Source organism: Balaenoptera borealis, assembly GCF_965194805.1.
Source record: "Balaenoptera borealis genome assembly, chromosome: 13".
Taxonomy (NCBI): domain Eukaryota; kingdom Metazoa; phylum Chordata; class Mammalia; order Artiodactyla; family Balaenopteridae; genus Balaenoptera; species Balaenoptera borealis.
In genome coordinates this window covers 106548589-106566166 of record NC_138870.1, presented here as the reverse complement: position 1 = coordinate 106566166, position 17578 = coordinate 106548589, and the positions used below count along the sequence as shown (strand labels likewise).

Genomic DNA, 17578 nt, shown 5'->3' with positions numbered 1-17578 from the left:
GAAATTAGCAGTAAAAACAAACACACAACAGAAAGGTCAGTAAGGCCGCACAGGAAATGCTTCTTGGGAAGGGCAAACCTACTTACCACCCAAAAGTAGGAACAAACTGACTGTGGGCAAGTTGCTGACTTGTGCTTATCTGTTATTATATGAGCAGATAATGAGTCAATTGTTTTCCTTTATTAGTAAACACTAAAAAGAGACCTAGTTTTAGGAGGTGAGAAAAAGTATCCCTTTCACTAATTCAGTCCCTGCTAGCATGTTGTGTCTTAGGGGCCTATGGGAACTCGGAAGGAGATACAGGAGAAATAAAAAGAAATGAAATACAGATTGTAAAATAAGACCTCTGAGAAAAAGTTCAAAAAGTTAAGACCATTTTGCTCTGGAGAGGAAAAAGCTGTTGACATGGTTTAATGTCTTGTTATTGTGACTTTTATTAAAGGACTCAAAGTAAGAAGTAATATGATAAGTTGTTCTCCATTTCCAGTGAGGACAGAAAAGGAGGGAATAAGGATCTTTTTTATTAAAAAAAAAAAAAAAATTGCAGTGTGAAAAGTTTGAGATCTAAGAACTTCTTGAGCAGGAATTGTCATGAAGTCTTCTATTTGAAATCTTTATTTTTTTAAATAAATTTATTTATTTTATTTATTTATTTTTGGCTGTGTTTCGGGTCTTCGTTGCTGCGTGCGGGCTTTCTCTAGTTGTGGTGAGCGGGGGCTACTCTTCGTTGCGGTGCGCAGGCTTCTCACTGTGGTGGCTTCTCTTGTTGCGGAGCCTGGGCGCTAGGCACCCGGGCTTCAGTAGTTGTGGCATGTGGGCTCAGTAGTTGTGGCTCACGGGCTCTAGAGCGCAGGCTTAGTAGTTGTGGTGCACGGGCATCATCGCTCTGCGGCATGTGGGATCTTCCTGGTCCAGGGCTCGAATCTGTGTCCCCTGCACTGGCAGGCGGCTTCTTAACCACTGCGCCACCAGGGAAGTCCCTGAAATCTTTATTTTTAAGAAAATAAAAAATTTTAAATTTAAGGGATATACTGAATGGCTTTTGAAGCTTCCTTTCAACACTTGTTTTTTTAAAAAACTCATGTTGGAACAAAGATGATGTCATAAAGAGCACCGAATGTAACCTTTGAGTTTAGCGCCATATCTAGAAGAATTTAGCTCACAAAATAGTTTTTGTATATTTTGTGTAGTAGATGCATGAGTGTAATGAATTAAGACCTACTTGGATGTTATTTTTAATTTAACCTGGCAAATTAATTGAGACTTGAACACACTTTTGTTCACCTTGAAGAATGTATAGCATTATAGAACATCTGAGGATTTTGTTTTAAATATATTGTTATTTGGATGTAGTAACATCAGCAGCCAGAGAGGTTCTGAGAGATTGGATACTTCGGAACATCTTTATATAAGAAAGAGACGTCCCATTTCTTAAGCAGGTTGCTTCTGGAATTAGTGCAACAGAAATATTAGCTGGAGTTTAATGGAGAAGTTGTGCCATGAACTGCTCCTAGCGGTATATCTTTCAGTTTTCCATTGATGTTTGTGATGCTTGAAAACTCCAAATTCTGCTTGGATAAATTTATTTTACGCCTTTTTTTCTCTACCTACCTCTTTCCCTAGGAGTCCTTCCACGCTTGTTACTATCAAGAGTTATTGCCCTATTACATTACTGAATCAGAACTCTTAGCTATATTCATTCAGAATGCTTTAAACTTATTCATAAACTACACTTGTTTATGGAAAAAATTCCACAAATGAAATATTACCACACACCTATCAGAATGGCTAAAATTAGAAGGCTGACCATACCAGGTGTTGGTGAGGAGCTTGAGAACTGGAACTCTCCTCACTGCTGGTGGAACGCGAAGTGTTTCCACCATTTGGAGAAGACACTTCGGCAGTTATTAAAGATGCTAAACATGCACCTACCATACGATCCAGCCGTTCCACACATACTCAGCCAAGAGATGTGAAAGCGTGTGTCCATACAAGGACTTGTATGTGAATGCTTATCGCTGCTCATTTAACATAACCAAACATCCATCAACAGTGAACAGAAAAATAAATTGTAGTATAGCCATATGATGAAATACTCAGCAATAAAAAGGAATAAACTGCTGGACACACTACCATATAGATGAATCTCAAAATGATTATGCTAGGTGAAGAAGCTAGACCAAAAAAGTACTTGATGTGTGATTCCATTTGTATAAAATCCTTAGAAATGTAACTTTATAGTGAGAAAAAGCTGATGAGAGATTGCCTGGAGCCGGGGAGGAAAGGGCTGGAGGGATTACAAAGTGCCACAAGGAAACTTTGGGGAGTGACAGATATGTTCACTGTATTGATTGTGCTGCTGGTTTTGTGGGTGTAGTCATAGGACACAACTCACACCCACCGAAGCTCACGACCCAGCCGTTCCACTACTGAAAGCACGTGTCCATACAAAGACTCATCTGTAGTGACCAGAGCAGGTCATTGATGATTCTTTACCAAGAATGTAGTTTCTGCAGAAAACCCCAATAAGCTAACTTCTGTTTCTTGATCGGTTTTCTACACATTAAAAATGAATTACCTCCATTATTTTTCCACTTCCATTTAAAATTTACTACAATTATATTCATTGGGATCAGTTTTTTTTTTTCCTTGCAAATATGTTTAGATTTCATATACTGATCAAATTCACAACTAGAACTTCTGCCCCTTTAAGAGTCATCATTGTACATCTTTTATTCCTGACATGCCCGGTTTTCTAGCGTCAGAGTTTTACCATGTGCAGGTTTAGTCACCGTTTCATCATTTTCTGTTATTCTTCCTCGCAATAAGATTCATTATGAATTTTATTTCTTTGAGAATCTTTATCATTTGCCTCACGATCCCACAGGGCAAGAGCGAGCATAGTCCTCGGATGCCTGGATGCCCTTCGGGGTTGGTTCAGCTTTTACCCATTTCTTCCCTGCTCCTCCTGTCGCTGTGGGCAGGGGCTTCTGCGCCAGGATCTGTGAGCCATTTTCAGGGCCAGAGTATCCACAGGGACATGAAGGCCGATCAAAGAGTCTCACTTCACTTATAAACAGCTTCATTCATAATTTTAAAAATGAAAATTAAAACATCCATTAGATTGGCAAGGATGGATGAATTTGTTATGAGCCAGATGTGGGGAAATGTGCACATTGAGGGGGAGCTAAAATGGAAGACTGGAAATTCCCTCCTAGGAAGGAAACGTGACACTGTGGCTCATAAATGCCCATACTGTGGAGCATAGTTAGAGAAGGGGTCCATATGTGCTAATATGGAAATGTCTGTATTTGATAAATGATAAAAAGGAAGTCAAAGAGTAATATGAACAGTAAAAATAGAAGAAGGGGATTAGGTTATAGCCACGTGCATGGGAAGTTTGCAGATGGTATGCAAGAACCCATCGCCTAGACTCTGCAGGCTCCCATCGGAGGGTTCCTTCAGCTCAGCCCTGTCCCTCCAGGAAGGAGACCCAAGTGTCAGCTACAGATCACAGGCCCAGGGCAGAATTTTCCACCTCAAGGAGGAGAGAAGAAACAAACTAAGGACAGATTCCTCTCGTGGGTCTGTCTCTTCACACCACCAGGAGAGCATGGCCTCCAGCAGACTTGGGCGCACACCCTTCATTTCCAGTCAGCTCACCTCACAGGAGCTGGGAGGCCCGTCGATTTAATATGCAGAGACACTAAGCGCTAAATGATTACCTGGACCACAGCCCCAGGTCACCTTGTTCTAGTTTTTAAAATCAAGATTTAAAAAGAACCACAATTGACATCATTAATACAAGCAATTCCAACTTGTCGGGCGGTGAACGGAGGAGGCAAGGTAGATGAGATGAGGGATTGAGTTGGGGAGGGCAGATAGGAAGAAGTCCAGAAAACATCTCTTTATGAATATATATTTATATTTGTATTTATAATCATTTATTTCGTCTTTTTTTCCTCAGGAGCGAGGGGTTCACTGGGTCCGTTGAGAAGGGGGTCAGATCAGGAGGAGGCAGGCTGCTCTGGGATGTCTGTGGTCTCCATTTCATAAGTGCCCTTTCTGTCAAAAAAGGCCTTCCCCTTCAAGGCCTCTATGAGCTGCTGTAGTCGCTTGGCAAAAGAAAGTGCTTGGGGAGGTTTAGTGGAAGGTTGCGGTGGGGGAGGGGGAGGGGGAGGGGGTGGCAGTGGAGGAGGGTGGGGCGGTGGAGCTGTGGGTTGGGGTCGGGCCACTGCAGCGGGGCTCTGGGAGGGAGGTGGTCGAGGAGGTTGTTGGAAGTACCAAGGTGGGCGAATAGAAGGCTGGGTGGAGGTGGGTTTAGCGGGGGGTGCTGGAGTAGAAGGAGGGGGAGGGGTGGGCAACTGAATCATGTGCAAAGCATTAGAACCAATCTTGGAAGCAATCCAGTTCAGATAGGACCAGGTAGACGTGTAGACTCCGGGGCGCTTAGCTCGGGCACAGCCTACCCCCCAGCTTGTGATTCCCACGACCACGTAGCTGTTTTCCACGCTCTCTCTGCACATGAGAGGCCCGCCGCTGTCCCCCTGCCCAGAAGGACACAGAAGTCACTCTCTGCCGGAGCCACTTTCCCTGCCCAGAAGGGTCATAGACTCTGGGAGGCATTTTTGCAGTCGTATGGTTCCCTGCTGCCGTAAACACAGGCAGCTGTGGTAAAGTTGAGGTGCACCAACAGCTGCTCGGGGATGTGAGAAGGGTGTGGATTGTCATGGGTTTCCTCACGGTGAGGAGGCAAGATGAGCAAACGCATGTGCCTGTGCACGTGGCTTTACGTGCGTACGTCAGCATGTGTGTACAAGTGGATTTGACTGTTTTGCATTCTGGTGAAGAGAGGTAAGCATTCTCTTTGGAGCAGTGTTTGGATGATATGATCTCTGCGTTAGGGTGGGATAAAGTTCTACAAATGGTGATTGATTCTTTGTAGGGGCAGTTGGTGGGTGTCACCTCCCAAGCTCATTGTGACTGCAGATGCTGGAAGACGGGACCCGGGAAATTTGCTCGGGGATCCAAAAAAGAGGTGTCCGCAAGGGCCTGGGCACCCAAAGGGAAGTTACCTGGCAGGTGTCAATCTTGCCTTCAGGATACCCTGCGCACACATTGGTTGAACGAATGCGCCCATTGTACCACATGGTCGAGTTACATAAGTCGAGGTCGATGATGTCCACACGTGCCTCCTGCAGTATAGGTGATGTCCTGGGGGCTACAGCCAGGTGACTCAGTGGTCAGTGATCACAGAAGACGTGTTCTGGGAAAGCCCTGCCTTCCTCCCTCCACTAAAACCCCGTCGTCCTGAAATGCTCTATTTGAACCTAAGATCCATGCAAGTCAATGCCCCCGGCCTCTCCGTACCCACTCCTGAAGGGAAGAAAACACACAGCTGGAAGAGCAGAGGAGAGGCAGGAGATGGAGGTGGAGGAGAGAGGAGGAGAGAAAGGAGGTGGACGGTGGGCAGACGGCAGATGGAGGCTGGACGGATACAGCTGGAGAGTCGCGTACATTAACGGTAGATGATGGTCACAGAGGGGACGTTAACAATTACACTGAGGGTGCGCTGAGCACTCACCATGCATCACACAGGCTTCGTCCCATTCACTCCTCACAGCCACCTCACGAGTTAGGGACGGTTATTCCCCTTTTCTCCAACCAGGAGATTGGAGCACCCCTTGCCAAGGTCACAGCAGGGGCCTGGTGCGGCTTGGATCCACACCCAGGTCTTCCTCTCTAGACTCAAGTCCAGGCCACGCCTTTCGTTCTGGCTACAGGTCACCCCCCTGCTTCTTACCCTCCACCCGGGTGTGGACAGGACCTGCTGGACTTGGTCTGATGAGTCCCTCCCCATGTGCCTCGTATCTGTTTTGAGATGTGGAGATAGCAGAGCTATGGCAGGGCCTCCACACACAGGCAGACCTGTCAGGGGCACGGGGGGTTGAAATGACCCCTGAGGCCACATCAGAGCTTCCTTTATTGCCTCAGATGCTCGGCCATAACCAGGGGTTAAGAAAGGCCCAGCCTGTGCTGGGGCTGGAGCAGCCAGATCCATTGCATCTGGCTTGGAGCCCAAGAGCCGATGCGACGGTCCGCTCTGCATCACGTGGTCCCACAGACAGGAGGGTTCCACTGGCCCTGCCACAGCAGCACCCATAGCCCAGCCACAGCCCAGTGGGCTTGAACGTCGTGTGCAGTACAGATGCGGAGTTGCCAGATCAGACCTGTCGGAGGGGCAGACCCTGAGCATGGCTCTGAAGGCCGAGAGGGAAGGCAGGCGCCCCATGGAGCGCTGTGGGTGGGGCAGGCACAGCAAGCATTCAGTAGATGGCTGCTGAATGCATGTTTGCGTGGCTTTGGTTATGCTTCCAATCTCCTTAGCCCCCACCTTTCCTTCCCATCCAAGCAGCAATGAGGGTTTTGTACATGCACTGCCCTTCGGGTAGGGGTAACACGGAAATAACAATGGCAAGCCTGGCTTGTTGGCCATTAAGGTGACCTTTTAAATCTATGGCAGAGCCCACAGTCTTGAAAGCCATGAGATTCATTGTTAAGAGCCAGGTGTCCTGAAACACAGAAGAGTTTTCTCAGTCCCCGCACCTTGGCTTTAAACATCAAATGCCAAAAAAGCCTGCAGGAGCTAAACATTCAATGGAAAAAGAGGCCGATTCCCAAAAGTGCTCCTCCAGCCCCAAAGCATCTGAGTTCAAGGAAGAGGTAGGTCAAGAAAAAGAAAGGTCGGAAGGAATATCACAGGAGGCTGGGGGTTTCTCTAAGACTTGGCCTTAAAGGTGGGGGATGTGTTTGCAAAAAAAAAGAGGATAGAAATCTCATTAAATTTAAGGTGATTCTAGAACAAAATAGGTCTTTCGTGACGTCCAGGGTATAGGTGGGAGCCCACAGTTCTCCTAAGCAAAAGGACAGCAGAGGTGGGGTTGGCGGGGCGGGGGGGGGGGGTCATTGGATGGAAACTCTGAGATCAGCCTCCCAGGGACCGCAAGAACCCCCAAAAGCTAAGGACAAGGTCGGACGGGTGGGCAGAGCAGGGCAGGCCAGGGGATGAGACAAGAAGAAAGTGTGTACTTGCTCTAGAGATCATGGCAGAACCACGGACACCAACAGCCGGACAGGGATTGACACCCCAGGCCAGGGAGGAAAGGTTGTGAGTCAGCAAAGGCCAGTGAAAGCAAAGGTGACTGGGAGGAGATGCCCCTCCCCGAGGGACAGCATAGGTGGCAATCTTATCAGAAACTAAGATCAAACTTTGAGAGAGGAGAAGAAGAGTTAAGGGAAGAATCCAAAATTACCGATTTTTGTTACCAAAAAAAGAAAAAAATACTGAGCTTTAAACCCCAAATGATTGAACTGCCTTGAATTAGGAATCCCAGATTTTCCGTTATCAATGAACAAAAGAGATTGAAAGCTAAGTTAATTTCAATCATATCATCACATCCCTAATGTGACTGGGTGAAGACTCACGCACACACCAACAGAAAGCTGAAAGGGTGGCTCACGAGCAGAGGCCTGTCCTACTCCGTCTCGCCCCGCTAGCAGAAACTTGCTGCCCGTCGCTGACCCGCAGAAAGCCACACCCGCCACCAGCCCCTCTCCCGGTCCCCAGGGGACACGCGCAGTAACAGCTGGGAAGGATGGGGAGCAGAGCCGGCACTAGGGCAGAAGGCGGGGCTCGGGAGCCGCAGAGCTTGGAGAGCACGTGCCCTGGCCCTTCCATATACAGATAGAGAGGGAAACTCGGTCTAAAGCCCTTCTCCAAGTGCTGCGTCAGGGCGCATCCCCCGCTTCCAGAACTCACCCCGGGGCTCCAGGCACAGCCTCGACCCCATGCTAAAGACGCCAAGGTTCTCCTTGTGCCTGCCTTCGGCCTCTCCCGGGGGGGCACACCAGCCGCCGGTGAGGGGCCCTGGACAGGGAACTCTGCTCTGTTTCTCTGGCTGTGAAAGGGGACAGCGGCAGGACCCACTCACAGCACCGCGCTGGGGCCTGGGTGGGGCTAGGGCAGGCGTCCACGTATTTTCCCTTCACCTCAAGGACCGCCGAGGGGGTGACCAGCATTTCTCCCTGCCTCTACTCACCATTGTCTTTTAAGAATCCCCAGCCAGCCACCCAGCATGTCTGGGGAATTCTGGGTGGGCCTGCCCGAAATTGGGGCAGGCAGCCTGGTCCAATGAAGTGCCCACAGGGAACAGGAGGGGTGATCTTCATGAGAGCAATGTCGTTTGCCTCTGAACCCGGGGAGTATTTCTCGTGAATGATGATTTTCTCAACGTATCTCTCCTGCAGTGGTGGCTTCACTGGCTTATTGCTTCCCCACACAACTTCCTTTGCTCCGAAAATCAGCCTCCAGTCGGTAACTTTTCTGTGGGCACAGAGGTAAGCCAGGTCACCCTCGCTGTGGATTGGCTAGTGACCATGACCCTTGGAGCACCCCATCCCCAGCGGGTGTGGGTCGGGTCACCCCCGCCGTCTGGTTACCACTGGGCCCAAAGCCTCAGGTTTCCCCGGCACACAGACCCTTGGAGAACGCCCAGTTCTGAGAAGAGCCTTTCTGAAGACCCCCTCTGCATGTTCCCGCACATACTTTTTGTTCCGGAAGCAGTGAGCAGCAGTGAGCAGCCAGTGGGAGTTCAGCAAGGTGCCCCCGCACACGTGGTACCGCCGATTGTTGTGGTACGTGAAGATCTGGAGGCTGACCATCCAGGGCCAGGCCCCGAGCGCCGCGGCCTGCCCACCGATGATGCGCGTGCCCCCTTGCTGGTTCTGCCTGAACCGTGACCCGCAGGGGCCGCTGAGGAGAGACCACGGGCACAGTTCGAATCAGGAATAGGCCAGCCTTTCCTCGTGCCTCCACAACGGGGGGAGAGCGGCGTGGGGCTGGTCACAGCGGGGAAGAGCTGGGGTCCTGGGAAAGCAGGGGCAGCTCGAGGGTGTGGGATCCAAGGGGACGGCTGAGCAGTGGCGCTGTGGCGGCTGTGATGGGACAGGAAGCCACGGGCTCCAGGAAATACTCCAGGGGCGGCATTTCTCGGGTCTTGTGCGTGTGGTCACCAGGTGGGGACAGAGGGGGCCACGGGTAGCTAGGACAGGCTGTGAGGGCCCTAGAAGTATGGGCGATCCCTAGTCAGAGGGGGGGGCTGAAGGTGGGAGCGGAGGGGGGTCATCTTGTGTGGGAGACTCCGGGAAGAGCCAGCGGGTCCTGGGGCTGCAGGGTTGGGTTGCACAGTTGTAGGAGGAGAGCAGCCGCAGGTCGATAAAGTGACCCCCAGGGGAGTGAGGCACACTGGGGCGGGAGCGGTCCAGAGGGGGAAGGTCAGGGCTCTGTGTCGCTGGTGGGAGTTTGGCAGTCATTGGCACTGCGGGGTACCTTGGGGGCTTGGGAATGCTACACGTGGAGTGGAGGTCCCAGAGGTACCGCCTGACGACACCCTGGGGCCTTTGGGGTCAGCCTCAGCGGGGGGCGTCCCAGTGTCTGTGGGAGGACAGGAGCTCCTGAGAATCAAGACTCCCGTTCAAGAGGCAGTGAAGTCAGTCACTGGGCGGGGAGGGAGCACAGGCCTGTGTGCTGCAGGGCCCCAGGAGTCAGTCTCTGGAGGAAACCATGGACGTCTGGGGCCCTGGGGGGCTCTGGGCTGAGGATGCTGGGAGCAGGGATGGTCTGGGTTGGGGATGTGGGTAACAGGCGCTGTGAGACCCGAGGGACTGCTGAGGCCCCAGCTTGGCTTCCTCCAGAGCCCTGGACACAGGGAGTCTGGGTGGGGTCTGTTACTCAGAAGACACCCTCCCCACCCCAGGTGTCTGTGACACTTACTCACACGTGATGTTATCTCTAGCGACCACAGACACTGCCAAGACCAGCAGAACGGCAGTTGGCAACATCTCTACCAAACTCCTGCCCCAGCCTGGCCTGGAAGCCCAGTGACCTCACAAAGCTCCATGGCCTTCTGACCAATCAGCAGAGTGACCTCCCACCCCCCACCCTCCAGCAGTCAGGCCAGGCAGGAGGAGCCCTTTAGCTCAACCGGTTCATGCTGAAGTGACTTCCCAACTTCCGGCACAGGCTCCCCCCACCCCAGGGCGACGCGGGTTCACATGCAGCCCCCTCCCTCTGTCCCAAGGCCAGGATCTTCAGTTCCCGTTATCTTCCATGGTCCCACACCATCTGAGGTTCCAGCTTTGTGCAGGTTCGGGGTCTGACCCTCATGCAAGCTGTAGCCACAGTCCCATTCCAACTCACAGACTGAGGGGCAGCTGAGCCACTCTGCGACAAGACGGTGCAATATGTCAGCGGTTCGAGGGAGGCTCCACAGGTTGACAGGCCCTTAACACTGCGGGGGGAAATTGTCTTTCCCTCTTCCAAGTGTGTGCTATCAGCACACTTTCTGAAGACCATTTTGAACTTACCCAGCTTAAGACTACAAAGCCCACCTTTCTCTCCACAGGGTCTCGGTATCTTCTACCTGAGTGTCTCCAGGTCTCCTCCCTGGGGCCATGTGCAGCAGGGTGTTCTCTCCTGTACCTGAGTGTCAGGAATTCTCAGCACAGTTACCTGAATGTCATGAAGTAATGTTTCTTCTGAATGTCAGGAGACAGCATCTCACCTCCCAGAGTAGGAGAATGCTCACCTCACCTACCTGGATGTTAAAAAGTTTTACCTCCCCTGTAAGAGTGTGGGGAGGTCGCATCTCTACCTACTGGAGGAGCAGTCTTAGCTCCTGTACCTGAGTATAAGGTCTCAACTGGCCTATCTGAATGCCAAGGAGTTGCACCCCACCTATATGAGTGTCACAAGGTCCCACCTCTCCTACCCGAGTGTCAGCACACCTCATGTCCTCTTTCCAGGTATGAAGAGTTTTCAGATTGTCAGACGATCTCGATTCCTTTACCCAAGCATCTTCTCTGACTAAGTGTCCTACTTTCTCATTTCATGTAACCTTCAGGAGGTCACATCCCCCTCAACTGAACATCCAGCAGGTCGCATATATCTTACCTGAGTATCAGGGAGCTGTCATCTCCTCTCCCTGACTGTGAGGATGTCTCTTTTCTTCCACCTCAGGGCCAAAGGCCTCAACTCCACCACCTGAGTGTCACTTTGTCTCATCTTCTCTACCTGAGAACCGAAAGGTCTCACATCCTCTATCTGAGTGTCAAGAGGTTGCATCTCACCTATATGAGTACTCCGAGGCTTCAACTGCCACACTGGAGTGTCAGGGGTTCTCGCAACCCCACTTGACTGCCAGGAAGTCTCCCAGCCCCTGCTTGAGGAGGCCGGCGTCTCCCTTCTGGAATGTCGTGAGCTTACATCTTCTCTACCTGAGCACCACAAGGTCTCCTCTCCTCTACATAAGTGTCCAAACCTCTCCTCTCAACCCCCTGACTGTCTGAAGTCTTTCTTTCCCCTTCCTGGGTGTCTGGAGGTCTCATCTCCCCTACCTGAGGGTCATGAAATCTCTATCTCCCATTTGAGCGCAAGGAGGTCTTACGGGCCCTGAGTGTCGGGAGGTCTCGTCTCTACCTGACAGGCCTCATCTCTTCTGCTCTGTGTCTGGAGGTCCTGCCTCTTCCCTCTAAGTGACCGAGGGGTCTCCTCTCCCTTACTTTAGTACAAGCATGTCTCATCTTCCTTATTTGAGTGTCACGAGGCTTCGTTGTCCCCGGGTATCAGGCATTTCCATCTATTCTACCTAATTGTCAGGGCATCTCACTTCCTCTCCAATGTCCAGAGACATCCTCTCACACACCTCATTGTCAGGAAGTTATTTTGTCCACATGACTGTCCCCAAATATACTCTCCCTGCGGGTCAGAAGGTCTTGTCTCTCCTATTACAAAGCCAGAACATGTCATCTTTATTTACTAGGGAGTGACAAGGCCTTATCCTGCCAGTGAGGAGCAGGATGATTTAACTTCCTTACTTGAGTTTGATATTCATTATTTCCCTTCCTGCCAAGTGGGAGGTTTTATTTCCCTTATATAAATGCAATCAGGTCTCAAAGATATCAACTATTGGAGTGTCACGAGATTTTTCTCTCTGCTACTGCATGGCGGGAGGTCTCCCTCTCCGCTCCCTGAGTGTAAGGAGGATTCATCTCCTCTCCGTCCGTTTCAGGGCTCTTAGATACTTTATCTGTTAGGATCTCTTACTTCCCATACCTGAGTGTCACAGGACTTGTTTCTTCTACTTGACTTTCAGGAGGACTCTTCTGCCTTACATAAGTGTCCAAGGTCTCTCTCTCTCTCTCTCTCTCTCATCTCAGGTGGTCTCACCTCCTCTATCTGAAGGTTTTGAGGTCCTATTTCACCAACCTGAGGTCTTGCTTATTTTAACTCAGTGTCAGACTGTGCCTGATAAAGTAACCAAAAAAGGCTTTGGAAATATAGTTCAAGAAATGGCAATAGGAACTCTATAAGTGATATTAAAGGTTTGCTTGTTGAAGAAAAGGTTATTCAGGTGTTTTTACAGGATTTTGATGGGCATAAAGTTGATACGGTATTTAGATCCATGAGAATCATTTAACAGAATGATGTAACCATTTATGTTAAATGTTAATATGTACAATTTTCTGGAAATCATAACTTTTGCAAGTTTTTCAAAATATAGGATGAAAATGTAACATACAAACTTCAAAATGAAAAGTGGTACCCAGTTTTTCAAAACATTTAGGGGTTATGCAGTAACAAAGATTGAAGACCCAATGTCTAGATTCTAGAAGACAGTTATTGTTTGACTCTTCAGAGTAGCGCCCACTTCTGATTCTTGAAGGGGTTACAGTACCTGCTCGCAGCCACGGTCACGCGTTGAGCGACAGGCACATGGACCAGCAGCCTTAATTTTGTCATTAAACCGAACGGCAGAGTGACGTCGTTTGCCTTCTCCACGCTGTTCCCGAGAGCAAAGGAGGGAGGTGGGAAGGTACAGGACAGCTAGGATTCTGGGGCCAGAGGATGGGGTCTCAATGGCTTCTGTGGGCTTGGCTCAGGCCAAGGTGGAGCTCCCAGCACGGGGAGCAGGACAAGGGGCTCCCCACACCCCTCCACCCGAGGTTCCTTCGCCCCACTCCCTCCCCACCCCGACACGCCCCTCTAGCTGACCCCAGCCCTCCCCCGCTCCTGGGCACTCCGCGTCCCCACTCGCCTGAGCAAGCCAACTCCCACCCCATCTTCCTCACACTGAGCCTTAACCTCTGCCGGCTCCCGCCTGCCCCTGCCTCACCTCTCCCACCCTGCTCACTCCCGCCCGCCCTCAGTTACTCTCCAGCGTGGCCCCCGGCAGAGCAGAACCCTCATCAGCCATCCAGCCTCAGTGCCCACAGGACCCTGGGGGCGGCTGGAGTCACAGCCTCTGCTCCGGGTTCCAGAGAGCACTGGTGAGTTGCTTGGGGCCCCTGAGAGGATAAAGCTGGAACATTCTGAGGTCATGACGAGGCAGGAGCGGGGCAGGGAGTTCGTAGTCCCGAGTGAGAAAGCGGCCGCAGGCGTTTGGAGGCTTCAGCTCACTCAGCCCTGTGTCCCTCTGCCATCTCTCCACCTGCCCCCGCAGGCTTCTCCGGTATAGATCTTGAAGGTTCTGACTCATTTTCTGAGGCACTGGGGTGGCTTCCGACCTGTGGGGATATCGGTCTCCCCAGACCCCCGGGGGCCGGGACGGCAACGCCATTTCCAGGGAAGGTGGCTCCCACTGCCGTGTCCTTCCTCTCCTCCACTGAAAAGCAGGGCTCGCCCCAAGTTCCGGGCCCCGTTCCGGGGAAGCCCAGGGTTCCGTGTGCAGCTCAGAGGAGCCCAGCGCCCCAGCTGCCACAGTGCTCAGGCCCAGAGCGAGCCAGGGTCCCACCTCTGCGCCCCACACTCGGACCCTCCCGGGTCCCCACTCCTCGACTCCCTTCTTGGCCTCTTCTGTAGGATGACCACCGTTTCTAACTTGAAAACGAAGCCAAAAATTTGAAAAATGTTGAAAATTTGAAATTGGGGGGCTTTGTAGGCAGACAGTGAGCCTCTCTCAAGGTCCCACTGCCAAGCAGTCACCGCCGCAGCCTCACAGGGGCCTTCACCTTCCCTTGCAGGCCATCCAGACCTTCACCTGCTCCTCAGAGCTTTTCTGCCTTCCCGCCCGCTCTGGGTAAAGACACCTGAGTCCACCCCTCTCCTGCCCACAAGGCTTCACTCCATCCACCGTGCTTACTCTTCCCGGGATCCTCACGCTTTCCGGGAGGCGTCGCCCAGGCCCCATCCTGAATCGAGGTCTACATTTGCATGTGCCACATTCACACTCCGCCTTGACCCAGCGTGGCCAGGCTCTGCACCCACTGCCCCTCCTAAAACCCCACCGGGTGACTGGTGCCCAACTGGTCTGATATCCCACCTCTGCGGCTTCTGGCCCTCCCTCAGACCTGGGCCCCGCAGTCTCCACCCTTCCATGGCTCCCTCTGGGTCTCCTGTGCCCTCTCACCTCACTGTTCCTCCTCCTTTCACTCTCTGAGGTGCCTCTGCCCTTCCTGTGAGCTACCACCCCCCACCAGGTGCCACACAGCACTTGCCCCATCGATGGCTGGTGGCAGCTGGCTCAGAGGGGAGAAGGCCTGAACATGGGCAGAAGCTTTGGGGGCAGGAAAGCAGGGATGGACAGAAGAGGGTTCAAAGACAGGAGCAGCAGAATTTAGGGGCAACTGGATACCAGGGGGAAGAGTGGACAGAGGCCACGGAGGACAACCGGACTTACAGCTCAGGGGGTGTCATTCACTGAGCTGGGGAGCAGAGAGCGAAGCTTCCAGCTCAGGAAGCATGGGCTCAGGTCCAGCAGGCCTCGGAAAGAGAGAGAGGCACGGAGAAGCCGGGCACGTGGGCATGGAGGTCAGCAAAGAGACTGGGTCAGAGACAGGGATCTGCAGGTGATCACTGCGTGGGGCTGAGTGCTTGCTCCAGGCCGGGGAGGTTTGTGTGAGCTGTCCAAGGGACAGCAGAGTTTGTGCTCCCGATACCTCCTCAAGCAGGCAACAGAGAGGTGGTTTCATTTCTTATAAATTTATTACATAATAATATTATAATAATTATTATCAATAATAATAATAATATAAGAAACATAGATCTCTGTGGGGTGTATCACAACGTCAGGGTCAGGAGGCCTCAGGACTGGAGCAGGGGGTGAAATCCCCCAGCTGGAACTCCATACAAAAGGAGGGGTGAAGCAGAACTGACCCTGTAAAGTTAAAAACCCAAATTGAACGGAACCAAAAACCCACAGGTGAGTGTGAGACGAGTGTGTATGTGGCAGTCTGTTACAGTGACTGCCGCCGTGTGTGTGACCTGGTCTGTTGGTGAACGGGTTACTGGGTGTGAATCTGCCCAGGGAATGGGGCCGGCGGGCCGGGGGCGGGGCGGGTGGGCACAGACCGGCGTGCCAGGTCCCTGGGCTGTGAAAACTTCTGTTTTCTGGGTTTTTTAATTTTTATTAAAAAAAGCTAGAAATATAAACAGAAACTTGTGAGTGACGTGGATGGAGCTTAGTCCAGACTCCAAACCCTAGGTTTAAAAACGTCCCGGGCCCCCCACCCCACAGGTCATTGCTGAGTGTGAGGAGTCACAGTAAGGGGGGCTGGGGTGCCTGCTGGGCTCTTTGCCTCTCCCCAGGGCTCGCAGTGGCCTGACTCTAGGGCTGCCCCGATGATCCCCCCTAGAAGCCCGACGGGGGGAGCACTGCCTCCAGGGGCCCTCGGGGGCCTCTCCCAAGCAGCAAGCCTTCACCAAGAAGGCGCACTCAGGCTCGGCGAGGCTCTGGAGGGCCAGGCTGGGCAGACAGCAGGTCCCAGGGTGCAAGACGACCTCTGACTTTCTTTGGAAGTGGAGACGGGGTGCTTTCACAGGCACACACCCATGCACGCACCCTGTGCACGCTTCCGAAGCCCCTACACTAGTCCAGAGTGGCCCCTAGGGACCGCTCTCCAGTCAGGCACACGCGGGGCTCCGATGCACTCAGTCGCACCCCGAGATTCACACACTCGCACATGTGCGCACACACACAGGGCGGAACTGGAGACTTCAGGTCTGAGGCAGGGAGGCTTCTTTGCTGTAGTCGCCCAGCAGCGTGGGGAGGAGGCTAGACCCCTACTGGGGAGGGACCCTGCGAGAGAGATAGCTGGGGGCGGGTGCCAGGGCCCTGCCCTCCCACCCCCCACTCCAGGGCCACGGTCTCCCAGGCGATCTGACCTTGCTAGTGCCCAGCAGGACTCGCTGCCTGCCGCCCCTCCTCCACGCAGCACCTGAAGGGTCGGTGGGGCACACTATAGCTCAGCGAGGGGAGGGGGCCCAGCCGGGGCCCCAGGGCGGGTTACTAGGACCCTGGCCAACCCCAGACCAGCTGGAGCGTCCCCCGCCCCATGTGGGGTGGCAGTGGCAGTTGAGGGGCCAGAGATGGAAGACTGGGCAGCCGCAGCGGAACCACTGGGGGGCTGGAGGGGAGGGGAAGGGAAGCTATTGAGGACAGAGATATTTGTTCCTTTTCTCGTTCCAAATATAGAGTGGATTAAAATATGCAAAACAGGGGGGCTCCTTGGCCCCCAACCGAGAACCCCAATGTCTCCCCCCTCCCCCCGAGTCACCAAGGTGTGTCTTGACCTTGCATGCTGGACTAGGTTCCCCCCTCTGGGAAAGTAGCCACCAGGAGCTGAGCGGGAGATGGTCAGGCCGGAGCACCCCCGTCCCCAACCCCCTCCCGCTCCAGCCCCCCGCCCCGCCCCACGGCCCGCGCCCTTCCTGACCGTGTGCTGGGTGGGGCTCGACGGCCTGGGAGGGCACTAAGCAATGTACAGGGCAAGTCTCCGAGCAACAGCAAACAGGACGATTCATGCAACATTCCTGGCCCCGGGCGCCGTTGGGGTGGGGGTTAGGGGGCGGGCCGAGCCCGCGGCCCGGGGGCGGAGGTGGGGGGCCCTGCCGGCAGGGCGCGGCCGGGGCGTGGGTTGCGGGGGGGGCGTCAGCTGCCGTCCAGCTGCCTGAGCGCGCGCTCGATGTTCATGCGGTGGCCCACGCGCGTGACGCCCAGCTCCACGAAGTCGTCCTTGGTGAGCGCCGGCAGGTGCGCGCCCTCGATCTCGTGGTCCTCGAAGCGGTCGCGGTGCTCGCCCAAGTGGATGCTCTCCAGCCAGTCGCCCACGTCGAACTTGCTCCAGAGTTGCAGGGGCTTTTGCTGGAAGGGCCGGCGCGGGCTGGGGGCCCCGGGGCCGGGGCCAGGCGCTGGCGAGGGCAGCGGCGAAGGCGAGGGCGAGCGGCTGCGCGCGCTCACACTGCGCACCACAAAGCGCACCTCCTTCGGCTCGTGCGGGATGGAGAGGCTGGACGACTTGAGGATGGTGGGGGGCGTGAGGCCGAAGGGCCGCCCCGCGCCCCCCGCGCCCGCCCCCAGCCCCTCCACCCGCTCCAGCGACGCGGGCTTCACTGGGCTCGGGGCGCGCCGCGCCACTGGGTAGCGGCCGCCGGGCCGCACCGGGTAGGAGGCCCCGCCGCCCGGGCCCCCAGGGCTGCGCTGCGCTGAGATGGAGCTCAGCTCACCGAGGCTGCTGAAGAGCC

General features: G+C 53.6%; 2 protein-coding genes across 6 annotated transcripts in view; both read right to left on the bottom strand.

The window, feature by feature from the left end:
• Positions 1-903: 903 nt before the first annotated feature.
• ACR (acrosin) lies at positions 904-13046 on the bottom strand. Its single transcript, XM_082350316.1, has 5 exons — positions 9833-13046; positions 8606-8812; positions 8100-8383; positions 5076-5221; positions 904-4547 (listed from the first exon to the last, which is right to left on the bottom strand). Exons 1-5 carry the CDS (start codon positions 9898-9900, stop codon positions 4008-4010), a joined length of 1245 nt encoding a protein of 414 aa, XP_082206442.1. The 5' UTR covers positions 9901-13046; the 3' UTR covers positions 904-4007.
• Positions 13047-15021: 1975 nt separating this feature from the next.
• SHANK3 (SH3 and multiple ankyrin repeat domains 3) overlaps positions 15022-17578 on the bottom strand; it is a 53610-nt gene continuing 51053 nt past the window's right edge. For 4 of the 5 annotated variants that reach the window (XM_082351464.1, XM_082351466.1, XM_082351465.1 and 1 more), the window contains one exon: positions 15022-17577. In XM_082351464.1, the coding sequence (XP_082207590.1) occupies positions 16986-17577 (592 nt within the window). In that variant the 3' untranslated portion in view covers positions 15022-16985. The remainder of the gene's footprint in view (position 17578) is intronic. The other variant, XM_082351468.1, reaches the window with a different exon arrangement.

Excerpts from the sequence above, each read along its gene's own strand:
- ACR (XM_082350316.1), bottom strand. The coding sequence starts at position 9,900 with ATGTTGCCAACTGCCGTTCTGCTGGTCTTGGCAGTGTCTGTGGTCGCT. Across the intron at positions 8,384-8,605 it reads CACTGCTTCCGGAACAAAAA|AAAAGTTACCGACTGGAGGC; the intron begins GTATGTGCGGGA and ends CTGTGCCCACAG. Across the intron at positions 5,222-8,099 it reads GGGATTCTTAAAAGACAATG|CCCCCAGGACATCACCTATA; the intron begins GTGAGTAGAGGC and ends ACCTGGCTGTAG.